This window comes from Camellia sinensis, chromosome 15 (assembly GCF_055761805.1).
Source record: "Camellia sinensis isolate YWXY chromosome 15, ASM5576180v1, whole genome shotgun sequence".
Classification (NCBI taxonomy): domain Eukaryota; kingdom Viridiplantae; phylum Streptophyta; class Magnoliopsida; order Ericales; family Theaceae; genus Camellia; species Camellia sinensis.
Window position 1 is genome coordinate 36,972,417 of NC_138975.1, and position 21,502 is coordinate 36,993,918.

Sequence of the window (21,502 nt, forward strand, 5' to 3'; positions counted from 1 at the left end):
TCTCAGCTAGCATGAAAAAAGAACGCTGAGCGTTTGGCCGCCCGTCAGCAAGCCGAGGCCATTAGTTCCAAACGTGCCCTTCCTGAATCATCTGAGCCGGCTGTCGTGGCTGAAACGGCTCAAATTGTTTCTGTTGAGACGGAACGGTCAATTGGGCGTTTGACTCTAGAGGCTGATAAGGGGAGGGAGAAGCGACCCGCCGATTTTGAGACAGTCTCCGAAGAAAACCTAATCGAAAAACGACCGTGCTTAAAGGAGTCGGACGTGGTTGGTTCTTTTGTGGTTCAGTCGAAGATCAAAGACGTGCCGATCTCCTCGGATGCATTGGCCATGAAAGACCCAGCCGTGGCGTTGAGCCTGGTTTCGTTGGTCTCGCTGTCGGCCGACAAGGCGACTTTTCGCTCGGAGTCAGACGTGTTGGCAATTGCATTGGCCACTCAGATCGCTCTTCTGATATATAGCTTGATCTTATCTTTTGCATTTCTGCGTATATTTGTTTTGGTTTTAATTTTCTATTTTACAGACAGTCGGAATGATAGCCGAGATAGGGTGACGCCAGCACGATGTCGTCGAAGAAATCGGCCGTTTAAGATCGGAGGTGGAGGGCGAAAGGAGTAGGGCCAACTTCGAAGCGGTGAGGGCAACGATGGAGAGTGCAAGGGCGGAGGCCGAGATGGAAAAAGTGAAAAATACTGAAGAGCAGAGATTGGTCGCTGAGCAGAGGGAAAACGTGAGCAAGGAATCGCTTAAGTTAGCCAAGGAAAAAGCCGACTCTGAGGCTTCTGCGGCGTTCGAGGCTGGAAAGGGCGCCGCCCTTGAAAACTACGTAGGAGAAGTCCCCAAATTCGAGAATCGGGGATTCATACACAGGTGGCTCAAAGCCCTTTCTACCGCTGGAGTTACATTGGCCATGCTAATTACATACGAGCAAGTGGACATTGAGCCGCTTGAGTCTGATCCTGAGGCTTGATTTGGGAGACATTTTAGTTTTATTAGGTATTTTCTATTTCAATGTATGTTCTTTGTTTGTTGATTTTCATCTTTTTTGGATTTTCATGTGTAAAATGTCCGCTGTTAGCGCCCAATTTATGAATGAAAATTTTCTATGCTTTTAAGTTATTGCTTGTATTGTTTGTTGTATGAGTACATAATTAAAAGAATTAGCAGTTGGAACAAAATGTCACGACTACGTGAGACGGCAAACTTAATAGCCGATTAAATTAATGAATTTGATTTAATCATAAATAAAATGAATTCATGAGGTGCCGATAGGTCAGCTCATAAGGCAGCTTGACGAATCTGCCTTTAGCTGGTTCATGAACAAGAACGCCAAATAAAACGAACTTATGAATATTGTACTGATGAATCGATTCGTGGAACGACTGGGACACTCAAGCCGACTAGATTGATGAATCTGCCCTTGCCGCAGTTGGTTCATGAACATAGAGTGTCGAATAACAAAGGTTCGTGAACTAGAAAGAAATGAGCATAAAACGCCGAATAAAATGAACTTATGAAGATTGTACTGATGAATCGATTCGTGGAACGGCTGGGGCACTCAAGCCGAACAGAGGTTCGTGAACTAGAATGAAATGAGCATAAAACACCGAATAAAATGAACTCATGAATATTGCACTGATGAATCGATTCGTGGAACGATTGGGGTACTTAAGCCGAATAGATTGATGAATCTGCCCTTGCCCAGCTGGTTCATGAACATAGAACACCGAATAATAGAGGTTGATGGGGCAATTGGGGCATGTGACTCAATCGGCGCTGGGTTGTTAAGGTTTCGATATTAATGAGATTGCCTCGGAGGTGCTGCCCTCGTAGGGAATAAATGGGCGTGTACTTTGTGAACAAAGGTCCTATTTATATGCTCAGTCAGCAACTGCTCTTTGAGGAAGTTTAAACAAGTGCGAATGTCGAATAGCCTTTTTCTTCAACAGCAGAGGGGAAGCGAGGACGCTAGCTGAGCTGAGATATGAGTCGAAATGGTGAACCTTCGCGCACGGGAAGTAGGACTTTGAGGGAGCGGGAGAGACACCAATCTCCTTGTCGTCGAAGTAGGTCACCCAGGAGGGACAAGCAGCCACAGGGAAGATCTCCTCAACCCCGTTCTAGAAGGGAATCCGACGCGACTCCGTGCCCATTGAGTTTTGCGGTCTTTGTGGGAAATAGACTAATGATAGAGGCGGATTTGATCGTTCGAGATCCAAATGTGGTAGTCAAGTTCGCTCAACAGATTTTTTCACCCGAAGTCCAGCAGTAGATGGTGGGTCGGCAGGAATTTGAAGTGTTTCGTGAAGGTGTTCACGGGGCGGTGAAGGGGTTGTACACTGCTTATGAAATCGGCATGTGTCTCCACGCCGCTCGGCGCGATATAGAGCAGAGAGATGAATGCATTTAGAAGTTAGAAGCTCGCGCGGAGAAGGGCGAGCGTGAGCTAAGGAAAATCAAGTTTGCCGAGTCTCAATCAGCCAGCCATCCCAACCCGGTTGTGCAAGAGAGGGTGACTCAAAGGCTGATTAGTGATGCTATTGCCGATCGGAACACGCTAGCATGTTCGCGATTGAGACTGCGAGGGCCGCGGCCTATGAAAAAGGCTTTCATGGCAGTCGAAAGGTTGGAATTCAGAAGACCAAGGAGAAACTCGCCGAAGAAGTTTGCCGATGTGAAAATCGTGGGTTTAGACACGGCTGGATCAAGGCACTTCAGGAAGCTGAGGCTCTCTAGGCAGCAGGTGTAAATTCTGCGTTGCCGTTGTACCAACAGAATGATTTCCCCTTTTCCGCTTTTGAAATGGAAAAGAATGGCAATAAGGGAGTCGCCGGATGAAAATATTCATTGTAATATTCAAACGCAGATTGCGTTCAAAACTATGTAATCATTGGTTGATCGAATAAAATGTTTTATTTTCAATGTTTGTGTTTCGTTTTATATTCGGCACACACGTGTTTGCATGTCTCATTGTATAAATGTTTGAATAAATGTATTTTAAATGTTTTAATGTGTAAACGGTTTTTGCCAGCTCGACATAACATAGCATTCTTCATAAAACATCTATTCGGCATACACGTGTTACGCACGACCTTGGCTCCTAATTTGGAGAAACATTGCCAATCGTGATATACACCAAGAGCGCTCCGAATCCGGAGGCTTTTTGGGCCCAAAGGCATCACGCGTCGATGGGGCTCCGAATCCGGAGACTTTGTTTGGCCAATCGTGATATCCACGAAGGGCGCTCCGAATCCGGAGACTTTGTCCAATCGTGATATCCACGAAGGGCGCTCCGAATCCGGAGACTGGCCAATCATGATATCCCCGAAGGGCGCTCCGAATCTGGAGGCTTTTTCAGCCCAAAGGCATCATGTGCCGATGGGGCTCCGAATCCGGAGACTTTGTTTGGCTAATCGTGATATCCACGAAGGGCGCTTCGAATCCGGAGGCTTTTATCATAAATCTTTTGAACTGGATTGCACAATGAGTAGACCGGAATCTTTGCATTACAAAAGTGGAATGTGTACATGGTGAGCCATTCAGAACTAATATCATTCCCCACGGGTCGGGTTTAATGATAGAATTTGCGCAAGTGTGTTGAATTCCAAGGCCATGGCAGACTCCTTTCGGACATGTCTTTGAGCCGATATGCCCCTACTCCTGCGATCAAATCAATCTGATAGGGGCCATCCCAGTTTGGACCTAATTTTCCATCCGCCAGTTTCTTGGCAACTGGAAGTACCTTTTTCAGGACCAATTTTCCTGGTGTGTAGCGGCGTAGCTGAACATGTTGATTATATAACTTGGTAAGCTGTTGCTGGTACCGCACCATGGATGCAAGGGTATGGTCTCTTCGTTCTTCAATCAGAATCAAATCGAAAGCCAGCATCATGTCCTTTCGGCCCATATAAAAAACTTGCAATTTCAGGGTTGGGTAGCTGATCTCTAGGGGTATGATCGCCTGGGTTCCAAAGCATAGAGCAAACGGCGTTTCTCCAGTGGATCGCCTCGGCGTAGTTCGATGAGCCCACAATACATTCAGCAATTCTTCGACCTATTTGCCTTTAGCTTTCTCCAGCTTCTTTTTGATGCCGTCCATGATGGATTTGTCAGAGGCTTCGGCTTGACCATTGCTTTGTGGGTAAGCCGGCGTAGAAAAGTAAGGCCGGATACCATACTTGTTACACAACTCTCGGTAGACGCCACAATCAAACTGGATGCCGTTGTCTGAAATAAGAGCTCTTGGAATGCCGAATCGTGTTATGATATTTCTCCATACAAAGCGCTTAACATCAACATCTCGAATGTGCGTTAATGCCTCCGCTTCGACCCATTTTGTGAAGTAATCTATCGCAACGATCAAGTATCGCTTGTTCCCTGGGGTCCTCGGCAATGGTCCTACGATATCAAGTCCTCACTAGGCGAACGGTCAGGGACTGATAATGGAGCTTAGATCTTCAGCAAGCAAATAGGTTAACAGGGAGAACTTCTGGCACTATTCACATTTTTTCACATAGCATTCGGCATCAGCTCTCATTGTCGGCCAGTAATACCCCTGTGATATAGCTCGATGGGCCAAAGAGCGCCCGCCCGATTGGGCACCACAACTGCCTTCATGTATTTCAGTCAGAAGCTCTTCGACTTTGTCCGGGTATACACATTCCAGGTATGGACCAGAAAGGGATTTTTTATAAAGCTTTCCTTGCTGATCCAAGTAGTATCGCAGGGCTTTGTTTCGCAGCTTGTGCGCTTCTTTTTTGTCCGCTAGGAGCTGTTCGGAAGACAGGAATGCAGCGATAGAGTCCATCCAACTCGGTCCTAACTCTATGATATTGACCTGGATTTCCTTCGAAGGGCCAATGCTCGGCTCCGGGATGAAACCTACTTCGATGGTCCGTTTAATCTCTGAGTTAATGGCAGAGGCTAGGCAAGCTAGGGTGTCTGCATGTGTGTTCTGGTCATGTGTTATCTGATTCAATTCATGATGGTCAAATTTGGCCAGCAATGCGCTAGCCGATTTTATGTAAGCCGCCATACGGTCATTTTTGGCTGTGTACTCCCCCTTTAGCTGATTGATCACTAATTTTGAATCGCAAAATACCAGCAAATGCCGAGCACCCAGAAGGTGTGCATTCCTCAAACCGGCCAGACGGGCTTCGTATTCGGCCTCGTTATTTGATGCATCGAAGCGGAGTTTGACGACGTGCTCAATTATTGCGCTGTCGGGAGACATGATTACTACTCCGGCTCCGCTGCCCCGTTGATTAGATGATCCATCACAGTACAACTGCCAAATGTCCCCAACATAAATTCTCCAGTTTGACTTAGGTCGAATTTCATCAGACTTGAAGTCGGCAAGACCCCCAGTGAATTCGGCCACAAAGTCGGCAAACACCTGTCCCTTGATTGAGGTTTTAGGAATAAACTGAATATCGTATTAACTGAGTTCAAGAGCCCACTTTGAAACGCGTCCTGATGCTTCTGCACTTGGTAGTACTGATCGGAGGGGGTAATCTGTTAGCACCCTGATGTTATGCCCTTGGAAGTAGTGCATCAGTTTTCTTGCTGCCATGACAAGGGCCAGAATGAATTTTTCCAACCGAAGGTAGTGTGCCTCGGCGTCAACCATTGCCTTGCTCACATAATGCATTGGCCGCTGCTCCCCTAGTTCTTCCTTTATCAGTACGGCGTTGACAGTCTGGTCAGAAACTGCCAGATACAAAATGAGTGGGTCACCTGCCGAAAGTGTTGTCAAGAGTGGAACTGATCGGAGGTAGGTTTTGAGGCCGTTGAAAGCGGCTTCGCACTCGGCGAACCATTCAAAAGCCTTGCCCTGCCGTAGTGTATGAAAGAATTGTCGGCAGCAGTCCGTGGAACGACTGATGAACCTGTTAATTGCGGCGGCCATCCCCATTAACTTCTGAACCTCCTTGACCGATCGAGGGGAGTCGAGTTCCAGGATTGCTGTGATTTGCCTTGGATTGGCTTCGATTCCTCGGTTGTTGACAATGTAACCCAAGAATTTGCCAGAACCGATCCCAAACACACATTTGGAAGCGTTCAGCTTCATTCCATATTTACGTAGAATGTCGAATGTCTCCTCCAGATCAGCTATATGATTCCACTCTTCCTTGGATTTGACCACCATGTCGTCAATGTACACTTCCATAGTGTGGCCGAGTTGCTCCTTGAACATGGTGGTGACTAGTCTCTGGTAAGTTGCGCTAGCATTCTTCAGCCCAAAAGGCATAACCTTATAGCAATAGGTTCTTCTTGGGGTGAGGAATTCAGTTTTGTCTTGGTCCTCCGGATGCATGGAAATTTGATGGTAGCCTCTATAGGCATCGAGGAAGCTCATACGCTGATGACGTGATGTAGCATCTACCAGTTGGTCTATCCTGGGGAGAGGAAAACAATCTTTGGGGCAGGCTTTGTTTAGGTTCGTGAAATCAACGCAGACTCGCTAGGTCCCATTTTTCTTCTTCACAACCACAGTATTAGAGAGCCATGTAGGGTAAGTCACTTCCCTGATTACCCCGGCGTCAAGCAACCGGTCAACCTTTTCAACAACTGCGGCAGTGTGCTCTGTGGCTGATCGCCGGCTTTTCTGAATGGTCAGCTTGAATTTAAGGTCAACATTTAAATGGTGTTGCGAAACAGACGGATCTACACCCGGCATCTCATATGGAGTCCACGCAAATACATCAAGGTTGCCGAGCAGGAAGGAAATTAGCTGCTGTCTGTCGGCTTAATTGAGGGAGGCGCCGACCATGAAGAACCTGTCTGGGTTGCTGTTGATTTCAACTCGATCTAGGTCTTCCGTGGCCTTTTCATTTGGGAGCCGCCCAACATCGTCGAGGCTTTCTCGATCTGTTACCTCAATAGAGTTCACTTGCAACTCCTTTGGTGTCTTTTGAGCAAGGAGATAACATGCTTGTGCCGATTTTTGAGAGCCACGGATTTGCTCAATGCCGCGTTTTGTCAGGAAGCATAACAGATGATGATAGGTGCTTGGCATGGCCTACATAACATGCAACCAAGATCGCCCCATAATGAGATTGTACGGCGATGGCAGCTTGACGACCAACAATTACACGTCCACTGTTCGGGATCCCGCTCGAACGGGTAGTGTGATTTTTCCCAACGGGTACTCTGGATTGGCGTTGAAGCCAAATAGTGGATAAGGGGTCGAAGAGAGATCCGATTCAGAGAAGCCGAGTTTGGTGAATGTCTTGTAGTATATAACCTCCGATATGCTCCCCAGATCAATGAGTACGCGCTCCACTGTGAATCGGTTTACACATAACTCAATTACCAAGGGATCGATATGGGGAAATGTCACTCCGGCCAAATCTGAATCATCAAAAGCAATGCTTGTAGCTTCATGGGGCCGTTTAGCCGGAGTGAGTTGACTTTGAAGGTCGAGATTTGATTGAATCGTATGCACCACGAATGACATTGGCAGGCTGTATATCATATGGATCACGCCGAGTGGAGGGGAATCCTGTCTTAAGGCTAGTGCTTTGGTTGAGTTGTCTTTTCAGATGTACTATTGTAGCTGACCATCTTGTACCAATTCCTCCAAGTGATCCTTCAATGCATAACAACTCTCAATATCATGGCCATGGTCCTTGTGATACTCACACCGTCTATCCCGCCTTCTCGTGTTTGGAGGTCCCACCATTTTGGACGGCCATTTGAAGAACAGAAGGTGTTGGACTGTGGACATAACCGCGCTGATTGGCTCTGTTAACTCCGTATATTTCTTGTCGGCGCGCCTCGTGCGCCTACTATCAACTTGCAGCTGTTCATTTACTCGGTGGGAGCATTGGTCGCTTGATCGGCGGGAATCCCATCTCTTGTGTCGTTTAGCCTGTTGCCGTGGCTCGGGGCTCTGAGGTGGTACAGAATTTATTGGTTGAGCAATTTCAGAAGGGACCGCTTGTTGGCCACGTTTCCGACTTTAACTCGTAAGGCGTCATTCTCCACTTTGCAGTATTCCTCAACTTTCTTCATCAACGACCAGACTGTTTTGGGGGTCTTCTAGTCAAGGAACTGCGGAGAGCACTGTTAGGATGCAAACCCATTTTGAAGGCGGTAATGGCCATGGAGTCGTTGCAGGTGTCGTCGACAAGATTAAAGCACTCTCAATAGCGCCGAATACGCTCTTAGTGTTTCGCCTGGCTGGATCTACATTGCCCAGAGAGAGTCAGCTTATTTTGGCTGGACCTCGTTGGTGATGAATCTGGCCTTGAAGGATTTCTGTAATTGATGGAAGCTCTTGATCGAAGCCGGCTCTAGTTTATAATACCACCTGATAGCTAGTGGTCCTAAACTGCTCAAAAATATTCTGCACATGAGAACCTCGTCGTCTGCATGCAGCGTCATGGCTTGCTTGTAATGACGGATGTGATCGGTGGGGTCTGATTTATCGTCGTACAAGGTGAATGACGGTGCTTTGAATTTCTTGGGTAGCACTGCCCTTGCAATCCTTCGTATAAACGGATCGTGCTCGTCTTCTTCGTCTGAACTGTTTCTTCGTCGTTTATGCCTTTCACGTGGACTCTCTTTGGAGGAACTGGTGGTTTCGTGTCGTTCCTTCTTCTTGGGCTTCGGGGACAATGAGTTGGAGTCGCTATCAGTGTCTTGTTGTTGGGTTCGAGGTCATCGACCTCGTCCCGCTTCTGGGCGGACAGCTTGTTTGGACTTTGCCACTTCCAAGGCCAAATCTTGACGGAGATGTTCATTCTCAGCGATCATGTTCTCCAACCTTTGTTCATTTTGCTTAGCTTGTTCCATGATTGCTTGCATTGCCTCATGCTCTGAAGTCGAGGGTGAGGCGAAGTTCAAAGCGCGTCTTGCGGGGATAGTCTCTGGTCCAAGCATGTTTGCTGGAGTGAGGTCATCTCTCTGAGTGGTTTCATCAGTGACTATCGGAGGGTCTTCCATTACGCCTGCCATGGATGTATTTGAGTATTCCCACAGACGGCGCCAATTGTAGAGAAGTGGTTTGGAAATACTCTTCTGATCTTGGGAGACGCTCGTGATCCTCAAATAGACACCTGAAAAGAAATGAACACTCTGGTTGGGTGTGCCAGAATTAGCACTTCGACGCACAAGTCAGTCTTTACTCTCTCTCTCTGGATTACTTGTATTTTAAGTTAAGTATACTAGTTCTCACATACCTTTCTTTGACTGTTGTTCCTTTGTTTATACTCGTTTCCCAGGCCTCGGGGCCTGGTCCACTTTTCGCTCACTATCCGCTTATTTATTCGGCCCCATAGTTCAATAGTCACTCGACTTATTTATTGTATTCGGCCTCCTGATCGTGCAGGTTAGAGCCGAGTAATGTCTATCTTCTAAAGCGTACGCTTCTGATTCTGCTATTTATTCGGCTCCCACACCTACGAAGACATGCCAGGAATTGACCCTGAGATTGTACAATATAGGATCCCTCTCGACCGTGAGGCCCGACCTATCAAACAGAAGCTTTGCAGAATTCGTCTTGATTGGGCCTTGAAAATTCAAGAAGAGGTTACCAAACAAATCAATGCTGGGTTTTTGCTCGTATCAGAATATCCTACTTGGTTAGCCAATATTATGCCAGTTCCGAAGAAAGATGGCAGAATCCAAGTTTGTGTTGATTTTCGAGATTTGAATAAGGCTAGTCCGAAGGATGATTTCCCATTGCCACATATTGAAGAATTGGTAGACTTCACTGCAGGGCATGCCTTACTGTCATTCATGGATGGTGTTTCAGGATATAACTAGATCCTTATGGCTCTAGAGGACAAAGAAAACACTGCATTTACCACACCATGGGGGACATACTGCTATAGAGTTATGCCATTCGGTTTGAAGAATGATGGGGCCACTTATCAGAGAGTTGTTACCACTCTTTTGCATAATATGATCCACAAGGAAGTTGAGGTGTCTGTAGACGACATGATTGTCAAGTCCAAAGATTGAGAAAGCCATTACATTGCATTGAAGAAATTCTTTGAGAGAATTAGGAAATACAGGCTAAGACTAAATCCACAAAAATGCACCTTTGGGGTAATTGCGAGCAAGATGTTGGGATTTCTGATCACACAGCGTGGAATTGAAGTTGATCCATCTAAAATAAAGGCCATCTTAGAAATGCCGCCACCAACGACTAAAAAGGAGGTGTAGGGTTTTCTAAGGAAGGTGCAATTCATAAGAAGGTTTATTTCAAAGCTAACCTTGACTTGTGAACCACTGTTTGGTCTCCTAAAGAAAGGGAAGAAGTTCCAATGGGATAATCGATGTTAGTTTGCGTTCGAGCAAGTCAAGCAGTATTTGTAGAATCTACTTGTTTTATCACCGCCTGAGCTAGAGAACCCGTTGATCTTGTACTTATCAGTGACCGAATCAACTATGGGATGTATGCTTGCACAAGAGTCGGATGAGAAAGTGGAGAAGGTCATTTACTACTTAAGTAAAAAGATGCTTGACTATGAGACCCGCTATACTTCTTTGGAAAAAGCTTGCTTAGCTTTGGTATGGGCCACCAGGAAGTTGAGACACTACCTGTTAGCTCACTCGGTAATTATGGTTTTAAGATTAGACCCAATCAAATATCTTTTGAGAAACTAACACTTACCGGTAGGCTAGCTCGTTGGTTGCTTTTGTTTTTCGAATTTGACCTTAAGTATGTCACTCGCAAATCTGTCAAAGAAAGGGTCGTAGCAGAATTTTTGGCTGATCACCCAATTGAAGGAAGAGAAGATATGGATTACTCATTTCTAAATGAAAAGCTCATGCAGATTAAAGAAGACACTTGGAAGTTGTACTTTGATATAGCGTCCAATCAATTTGGCTATGGGATAGGCGTGTTGCTCATAGTGCCGGATGATTCCCATATCCCCTTAGCTTTCAAACTCCGATTCAGGATGTCTAACAACCAAGCAGAGCATGAGGCGTGCATTGCCGGATTGGAAGCAACCTTGGAACTTGGGGCAATAAGATTGGATGTGATCGGGGACTTGAACTTGGTCGTCTCTCAAGCCAACAGAGATTGGAAGGTTAAAGAGAAAAAAATGAAAGTCTACCATCAAACCTTGGACATGTTGATCCCGAGGTTCGAAAAACTAACTTTTACACACCTGGTAAGAGAGAACAACCGATTTGCTGATGCATTGGTAACCCTGGCATCAATGATAGATATACTGGTCGGGGTCAAGATGTGCCCGATCTTTATAGAACAAGGTACACCCCCGTGTATGAAATGATAGCCGCAACGGAAGAAGTTCAAGATGAAAACCCTTGGTACTTTGATATTTGGAATTTTCTAGAACGTGGTACATACCCACAAGTGGCAAACACCAAAGACAAAAGGGGGATACGACGTCTGGCCACTCAGTTCGTCATTTGTGGAGATAAGTTATATAAGAGAGGGCATCTGGGAATGCACAAGCTGTGTATAGAGGAAAAAGAGGCAAAGCGTATCATGGATGCCATCCATGGAGGAGAGTGCAGAGCCTATATGAACGGTATAATGTTAGCTAGAAAAATCCTTAGACAAGGATACTACTGGTTAACCATGGACAATGATTGTATCAACTTTGTTAAGTGATGCCACAAATGTCAAATCCACGCCAATCTCATTAACATCCCACCTTTGTTTTTTTCACGTGAAACGTGTCAGGATTTGAAGTTTACCAGGTTAAAACCTTCCCCCTTTCTGTATGAGATACGGTTAGGTACGTCTTTTGATTACACCACCTTTGTTCCTTTCATGTGAAACGTGTTAGAATTTGATGTTGACCTGGTTAAAACCTTTCCCCTTTCCATATGAGATACGGTTAGGTACGTCTGTTGGTTACACCACATTTGCATCTTTCACGTAAAACGTGTTAGGATTTGATGTTTACCTGGTTAAAACCTTCCCCCTTTCTATATGGGATACGGTTAGGTACGTCTGTTGGTTACACCACATTTGCATTTTTCACGTGAAACGTGTTAAGATTTGATGTTTACCTGGTTAAAACCTTTCCCCTTTCCATATGAGATACGGTTAGGTACGTCTGTTGGTTATACCACCTTTATTTCTTTCACGCGAAACGTATTAGGATTTGATGTTTACCTAATTAAAACCTTCTCCCTCTCCGTATGAGATACGATTAGGTACGCTATTGGTTTCACCACCTTTGTTCCTTTCACGTGAAACGTGCTAGGATTTGATGTTTTCCTTCCTCCTCTGCGTATGAAATACGGTTAGGAACATCTGTTGGTTACACCACTATACCTCCTTCCGCGTGAAACGAGTTTGGAATTCGAGTTCATTATTTTCTCTTCTCGTGTAAGACACATTTGGATTTCGAGTTCACCTATCATTTGTGTTGTGGCACATTTGTATGTGATCTTATGACATATTTAATGCGATGCACCCCTTATTATGTTTCATATCATTCCTCTCATGTTGTCATCTTCATATCTTTATCATCACTCCAAAACATTGCATTGTATTGCATTGCATAATCATGAATTTTCAAACAACTGGCTTCGTGAAGCGTGTAAGTCCAACTTTCAAACTGCATTTTGAGCATGTCATTTTACATGTTACCACTGAACTACGCAGGTTTGATTCCTTGCAAAGGGATACGTAGGCAACCTTCTGGTTCAACCACTTGCATTGCATCTTGTTTGTTTGCCCAAGTCTGACGGCCTTGTCAAAAGGGTCATCTTCGGGCTTTGACATTCACTCACGTCATGAAATGACTTCGAGCTTTGTCAAATAGGGGCAACTGTAAACACCCCATTTTGACCAACCCTAAGACTTGGGCGCGGGCGCTTTCTTCTGAACACCCAATGATGAAAATTATAATGTGCTATGTTATGAATTTCTCAGTAAAAAAATCAGATTTAAGCTTCAATCCCAATTTTGTCCCCGTTTTTGCCTAATTAGTTGAGACCTATTCAAAAAAAAATTTCTGCATTTGTTTCTCTTGTCTAGAAAATTTAGCAGTTTGAAACAATAGGCCTTTCAAAAAACTAAATGGATTTTGACTATTCACAATTGGCCTTTCAAAAAAACTAAATGGATTTTGACTATTCACAATTAGCCTTTCAAACAAATAAAATGGGTTTTGACTATTCACAATTGGCCTTTCAAAAAACTAAATGGATTTTGACTATTCACAATTAGCCTTTCAAACAAATGAATGGGCTTTAACTATTCACAATTGGCCTTTCAAACAAATGGATGGGTTTTGACTATTCACAATTGGCCTTTCAAAACATGAATAGGTTTTGGCTCTTCAAAATTGGTCTTTCAAAATTGGCCCTTTAGAACATGAAAGGGTCTTGGTTTTGGGCCTATATATAGAAGAACATTAGAACTATGAGAGGTGGTGAAAATTTTTGATGAGAGAGGTTTAAATTTTGATAAAAAAAAGAGTTTATTTTGTTCCAATTGAGTGAAAATAGTTTTAGAAAGAGATCTAAACTTGGATAAAAAAAAAAAAGTTTATTTTGTTACCACCCAAAACTTCACCAAAGCTAAAACTTGAACTTTCTTGCTGAGATTTCAACAACATACTCCACAACTTGAGGGTAATCAAGAGGAAGTTTGGAAATCAAGAAGTTCAATATTTCTTTGGAATGTGAATTTCTAGTTTTTCATTTTCTTATATTTTCTATCTCATAATTATTTTCTTGCTTCTTATTTCATAGTGTTTTGTTATAATCCAAGTGGTTTGTCTATTTCATATTTATTTTCTTACTTTATATTTCATAGTATGTTGTTGTAATCTAAGTGGTTTGTTTAGCTCATAATTATTTATTTATTTTTATTCACTTGCTTTAATTTCATATTAGTTTTGTTGTAATCTTGAATGTTCTACCTCATATTTGCTTCTTTTTTTTTTTATTTTTAGTTTCATAGTAATTATGTTGTAATCTTGCATTTTCTAACTTATATTTTTCTTATATTAATCTCATATTAGTTTTGTTGTAGTCTTGCATGTTCTACCTCATATTTGCTTTCTTTTTGTTTTAGGTTCATGTTAGTTTTGTTGTAAGTTTGCACTTATTTTATTTTATTTTATATTTGCTCTCTTGTTTTAGGTTCATGTTAGTTTTGTTATAAGTTTGCATTTGTTTTTATTTTATATTTGTTTTCTTATTTTTAATCTAACCGGTAGTGGTTAGTTGAGCCACCTACATATTTCTTGTTTGTTCCTTTTCTTGGTTTCGCAATAAGACAGGTTTTGCTAGGCCTAGTTGGCCAGTCAGCTAGTTTCTTTTGGACAATAGGGCGTTGTCTTCCAATGTTAACCAACTTCCGGTGGTTTCCAAGGCACATGAAACTTTTTTTTTCTTTTGTTTATTTTATTTTGATTGTATTGTGAGGTTTTTATTTTATTGTAATATTCTCCTCCCCCACTCTAATTTGGTTTGTAATAATTTATTCAAAATGTTGTAATAATTTCCCGCTCCACTTCTTTCTATCCCGTTCTTTTACTTGCTTTTTTTATTTGTAAATATGCATCACATTTATTTTATTCTATTTTTTTTTTGTTGTTATATCCATACTTTGCATCTATGTTTCATGTATCTTGATCGGCTGGATTTAATCAATTCCTATGTGATTATGTGCGCTACCTCATGTTCTTGAGATGATTCACATGTCATATCTTAGAAGCCGAATCTTTAGTTGCATCTTAGGAGTGAATTGCATTAGGATTTTGTATATAAGATCATGCCTGTTTTTACTAACCTTGTTTTGTAGCTATTCGAGGGATGTCAGTAAATATGTAAGTTTTTATGCTTTAGCATCCCGTTTGTGTGGGTTTTTCTTACTATGTTTAGCATTATACCATGAGACTATTCGCTTATGTGATATAACTCTATGAATGCCAGTGCATGGAGGTTGTGTCGCTTAGTTTGGAATGATGTTGATTTTCATGTTTATAAACTCAATTTGTTTGGGTTGTACATCTTCAAAACTCTTTCAAAACTACATGAAATCAAGTTGTTCCAAAGTGGGTGAGATGGTCTATACTTGTATGCTTCACATAGTAAAGTTGGGTCGCGCAATGGGTCGAGATAAAGGCTGGTGTAGCTCGATCTTAGGCCAAGAAGACATCTCATATTACGGATTTGGGCCGAATTATGGGCCGAGGTGTTTGGGCATCGCAACTTGAACCTCGTCCTTGTTAGTTCGGTCGGAGGCTGCTGCAGTTAGCTCGGTCTAAACAGACAAAACCGAGGTATCAGTGGGGGGAGAACCGAGCTAAAGGATAGCTCTGCAGGGCGTCATCTCAGAGTCAAGACTGATAGTGGTGTTTAAAGTATCACCGAGCCGAAATAACCTGGTTGACCGCAATGTCAGCCGAGGTAAAGATGTCAGCCGAGGTAAAGAAAGTAACATCAATGGCGAGGGTCGAGCTGTGTATAGCTCGGTAGGGTGGCATTCGATAGATTAGATTTCGATCACACGATCCGAATGGCAGGAGACCGAGATAAGGCAGTTTGGTCAGAAATGTATGACCGACGTAAAGGGTTCAGCCATCCTATTTGGCTTACAGTGATGAGACTCTTAGTAGGATTCTACTAAAGAGAGTTAGAGTCCTACTAGGATTGTGCAAACCATCTCACTTGGTTGGTAGTGAGTAGGAGTATGACTCCTATAAGGACTTTGCTAAGGAGAGTAGAGTCCTACTAGGATTGTGCAAAACCATCTCACTTAGTTGGTAGCGAGTAGGGTGTGTGATTCCTAGGAGGACTCTCATAGGGAGAGTTGGAATCCTACTAGGATTGTGCCAAAGTAAAGTCTATAAAAGCTCATGACCAGACCTATGGACAGGTATCCCAATTCTTACCCCAGAATACACATAGCTTATTGTCTATTGTCTAGTTGCTGACTTAGACATCGGAGGGGTTTTCGGTACACACCCGCCGGTTAGCTCACGTTTGTGTTTTCAGGTGGCAAAGCAACGTTGTTTGGAGGAGTGCAAACTTGATCAACAGGATCATACGAGAAGAATTATTTCGTGCTCGTACAATTGGCACAGTCTGTGGGAATTTCATAAAGAGCAAAACCTCTTGATCAAGTTTTTCTCTCTAGTTGAAAGTAATAGCGCACAATGAAGACTTGCCGCAATCTGCTATTGATGGACAAACACCGGAAGGGGGTGGGAGGCGCGAAGGTTTACCTTCTATCCCACCCATGGCAGAATTAGATCCCCAGCAAAGGAATCCACGGAGAGAAGCAAGAGAAAGACAGGGCTCAAGTCCACACCGCTCTCAAAGCCCTGATAGACAGAGACGGAAGATGGATCCTCAGGTTCTTGAAGATCGCGTAAGGGAACAAGACGAAGTAATAAGAAGAATGGCGGCTGACATAGAGACGATGAAGCACAAAATGAAAGGCAACACACACTCTTGCCATTCAGAAGATCGTGACAGACAAGTCACACTATCACAAATTGAAAGTAGAAGCCTCAGGTCGAGTGATACACAATCAAAGACTTCCAGGACACGCTACTCTAGGCCTGAGAGAATGAAGACTGAAAGGGCTCGAAGGAGAAAAGACACCCAAGCTCGCGACCCCTGCAGAGTCTCCACACTACAACAATTGGTTCCTAGAACACATGGGAGTGTCGAGGTTGGAATTCCAGAGCCACGCCTTTCCTATGAACCAGCAGACAAAGTGTTAGCGAGGTTGCAGAGCTCACCGTTCGTTCCGACAATAGAGAACGCACCATTACCCACAGCCTTGGTGACCTGGGTTTAACGTGGTTTGAGAGGCTACCAGAAGGTAGCATAGCTTCGTGGGCGCAACTAGCGGAGGCATTTGTGACCAGATTCAGAACGAACACCAAGGCAGAGTTCGGCACAAATAGCGATGTCGAACAGAACACCTTCGACAAAAGTTAGCACGGTTGACAAGAAGGACTAACCAAGTGAAAAATCTTTGCCCAACTGGGGGCAAAGTGGGTTGGCAGGATTGACCAACTCTTTCTAAATAAAATCAGAGTTGGCCGGAATAACTAACTTTGATTTCTCTTTAGCTAAGATTAGGATCTGGGATGAAGAGGTTGGCTGGAAAAACTAACACTTCTCTTAAGCCAAGGATAAGGATCCAGGCTGCAGGACATTTGGCTGGAAAAACCAAACACTTCGCTCAGAGTTGGCCGTAATAACCAACTTTGAGCTCTCTTCAGCTAGGATTAAGATCTGGGCTGAAGAGGTTGGCTGAAAAAACCAACAATTCTCCTAAGCCGATGATAAGGATCCAAGCTGCAGGACGTTTAGCTGGAAAAACCAAACACTTCGCTCAGAGTTGGCCGTAATAACCAACTTTGAGCTCTCTTCAGCTAGGATTAGGATCTGGGCTGAAGAGGTTGGTTGGAAAAACCAACACTTCTCTTAAGCCGAGGATAAGGATCCAGGCTGCAGGACGTTTGGCTGAAAAAACCAAACACTTCGCTCAGAGTTGGCTGGAATAACCAACTTTGAGCTCTCTTTAGCTAGGATTAGGATTTGGACTGAAGAGGTTGGTTGGAAAAACCAACACTTCGCCTAAGCTGAGATAAGGATCTAGGCTGCAGAAAGTTGGCAGGTTTGACCAACAAGTCTTTGCCCTATTGGGGGGCAATCAAGATGTTTGGCAGGAATGGCCAAGCATTTAGCTCTTCTTCAAGCCGAGATAAAGATCCGCGCTGAAGAAGGTTGGCAGGAATAACCAACATTTAGCTCTCCTAAGCTGAGATGAGGATCTAGGCTGTAGGAAGTTGGCAGGTTTGACCAACAAATTTTGAACTCTTTGGCCGAGATGATGGTTACCCCGGCCAAAGCAGGTTGGCAGGTATAACCAACAAAATTTTTTGAACTTTTTGGCCGGGATGATGGTTACCTCGGCCAAAGAAGGTTGGCAGGTATGACCAACAAAATTTTTTGAACGCCGGGAAGATGGTTACCTCGGCCAAAGCAGGTTGGCAGGTATGACTAACAAAATTTTTGGAACTCTTTGGCCGGGATGATGGTTATCTCGGTCAAAGCAGGTTGGCAGGTTTGACTAACAAACTTTTACACTCTTTGACCGGGATGATGGTTACCTCGGCCAAAACAGGTTGGCAGGTTTGATCAACAAATTTTTGAACTCTTTGGCCGGGATGATGGTTACCTCGGCCAAAGCAGGTTGGCAGGTTTGACAAACAAATTTTTTCTTGGACCGAGATGGTTATCTCGGCCAAAGCAAGTTGGCAGGTTTGACCAACAAACTTTTTCCTAGACCGAGATGGTTGTCTCGGCCAAAGCAGGTTGGCAAGGTTAGTATAAACTGAGTTAGTCTACTCGGCGAGACACGGAAAGAACGACTCGCTGTACGATTACAAACTCGAAGAATATATACGTTGAAGGCAAAAAAACAGGGCTATTCAAATTTTTGGCATGACGGCTGTAATAGGAGAACGGGGCTAATGGGGGCACGCCACCTGTCATTGGGATAACGTCGTATCAGACATGCCAGATTAGTGGAATGACATGCTGAGCAACTGACCAGACTTTTTGGGACTGAACGAGTTGTTAGATCAAACAAACTTCTCTAGTTCGGCATAGTTGAGCGTTTTTAGCTCGGCTAGAGGAGAGTAATCCCAATCATGCTGCGCAGATGGAATTAAGGGGCAATTGAGAGTGTAATTTGTAAGCAAATTGGGCCGAGCTAGGAAAGTCTTCTTTGGAAGTGGGGCCGCGCAATGGGCCAAGATAAGGCCTGGTGTAGCTCAGTCTTAGGCCAAGAAGACATCTCATATTACGGATTTGGGACGAACTATAGGCCGAGGTGTTTGGGCTTCGCAACTTAAACCTTGTCCTTGTTAGTTCGGTCGGAGGCTGCTGCAGTTAGCTCGGTCTAAACAGACAAAACTGAGGTATTAGTGGGGGGAGAACCGAGCTAAAGGATAGCTCTGCAGGGCGTCATCTCAGAGTCAAGATTGATAGTGGTACTTAAAGTATCACCGAGCCGAAATAACCTGGTTGACCGTAATGTCAGCCGAGGTAAAGGAAGTAACATCAATGGCGAGAGCCAAGCTGTGTATAGCTCGGTAGGGTGGCATTCGATAGATTAGCTTTCGATCACACGGTCTGAATGGCAAGGGACCGAGATAAGGCAGTTCGGTCAGAAATGTATAACCGAGGTAAAGGGTTCAGCCATCTCACTTGGCTTGCAGTGATGAGACTCATAGTAGGACTCTGCTAAGGAGAGTTAGAGTTCTACTGGGATTGTGCAAACCATTTCACTTGGTTGGTAGTGAGTAGGAGTATGACTCTTAGGAGGACTTTGCTAAGGAGAGTAGAGTCCTGCTAGGATTGTGCAAAACCATCTCACTTGATTAGTAGTGAGTAGGGTGTGTGATTCCTAGGAGGACTCTCATAGGGAGAGTTGGAATCCTACTACGATTATGCCAAAGTAAAGTATATAAAAGCTCATGACCAGACCTATGGACAGGTATCCCAATTCTTACCCCAGAATACACATAGCTTATTGTCTATTGTCTAGTTGCTGACTTAGGCATCGGAGAGGTTTCCGGCTGTAACAACCCTCACCACTATTTACCGATAAACTACCGATTACTGCTAAACTGAGACTGATTATGAAAAGTAATTGAACTGATTGAAATATTGAACTGATTGACTGAAATCTGAAACTGATTGATTGACTGTATCTGTTTAAATGCATTATCTATCTGTTTGAATGTTTGATTATCTGTTCATGTTTTATGTTTAAATTGCGAATTGAAGGCCTTATCGGCGGCGGAACCGAAGATCGATTAGTGTTTTATGATCATTAGAATTTATGTAATTTTATGGTATATTTATTTGAAATATGATTTGGTATGGTTAAATTAGATCAAATATTCATAAATTGCACCACTTTGACTTATTTACTATCTTGCCACTTAGTGGCCCATTACATGGAACATTTGGAGCCTTTGATACACATCATTCTTGTTCATCTTAGAGAGGGACCAAACCGTAGGAGATAAGTGAGAGAGTGAGAACTTGGCTTCAATTAAGAATTGGCTAGAGAACTTGAAGGAATTGTAGAGGATTTGTGCAAATTGAGTGTCTACACTTGAATACAAGACTTAAGGTAGAGTAATTACCTTCTTGATTGTGTATTTGAGTTGATTCTTGCATGGTTCTTGAGACTCTAGTGATTTAAGCCTAGAATTGGTCCTTATATGTTGAATTGAAGCTCATTCCATACATGTATGCTTATATCCTAGCATTTTGAGGTTCACTACATGGAATTTGGTACATGCATGTTTATATTATTGGTATAGTCCATGATTTCATCATATTTTGGAAAGAATTGGCTCAATTAAGCTAGCTTTTGAGGCTTTGAAGTTTTTGAATTCATGCATGTTACACATTCAACATGTTCTTGAAATGTTGGTTGAAATTGGGTTTAATTCCCTCACATTTGGGCCTTGATTTTACAAATTGAGTTTTGAATCATGTTAAACTATGAGTTTTGAAGTGTTTTTCCAGGAAATGGGCCCGAAAGAATTGAATTTGATACATTTGAAGTTGAATTTGAGTTTGAGCTTCAAATCTGGGAATTCTAGATTTTGAACTCACGCTTGAGCGGGGTGACTGGCGGTCGAGCGTGAAATTCGTGCTCCCAGTATTTTGCACTGTTTTGATGTCTGCTCGAACGGGGTAATTGACGCTCGAGCGGGACCTTGTGTCTTACGCTCGAGCGGATGTCGAGCGCCCAATCGAGCGTGATTTTCACATATCCAGCACTTTTGACTATTTTGCAGTACGCTCGAGCGTCTAAGTCTGTGCTCGAGCGGAAACCTTTGTCTGTATGTCCGCTCGAGCGGAGTAATCGACGCTCGAGCTGGAACCCTATTTTTTGAAAATTCTGAAAATGCTTTTAAAGTGCATCTTTTCATCCTCATTCCATCCTAGGCATTCTTAGGCCTAGTTTAAGGCATCTTAATGAGGATATAGATGTAGAACCACAACGAGTCAAGATAGGGATTAAGTTATTATTTTCCCAACTGTGTAGTTTAGTGTGTGTTCATTCTGTAAACTGTGTAGGGTTAACGACTGGGGACGCGCTCTAGCGTAACTGTAGCCCAGAACTCTGTGAGTAACAACTATGTAAAGATATGTTAAAAAATGATTATCTTCTGAACAATTGAACTGTACTGTTTCTGAATTTATACTGTCAATAGAATGAATGTATGTCCTCTATTCTGAACTGTATTGTGGCATCCTTAGCAACTACTGTTACTGACTGTTACTGTTACAGAGATCTCTGTCAGTTCCCTTGTTGGAACCACTACTGTTTACTGATTGATGGCCATCATTGACTGTTCGGTCTTTTAAGACCTACTGTTTACTATACTGTTATGCTAATGGATGTACCACATATGACTGTACTGATTGAACGGCTGAAATACTGATTTAATGAACTGTTTTCATTACTGTAAGGACATTCATTCTAAACCTCTTTACGCAT

At 43.4% G+C, this 21,502-nt stretch overlaps 1 protein-coding gene across 1 annotated transcript; it reads left to right on the forward strand.

Annotated features, from left to right (window-relative positions):
- Positions 1–10,398: 10,398 nt before the first annotated feature.
- LOC145812929 (uncharacterized) lies at positions 10,399–11,712 on the forward strand. The gene is made up of 4 exons (XM_082908168.1): positions 10,399–10,521; positions 10,674–11,101; positions 11,185–11,513; positions 11,669–11,712. The coding sequence occupies exons 1-4, from the start codon at positions 10,399–10,401 to the stop codon at positions 11,710–11,712; spliced, it is 924 nt and encodes a 307-aa protein (XP_082764294.1).
- The last annotated feature ends 9,790 nt before the right edge of the window (positions 11,713–21,502 follow it).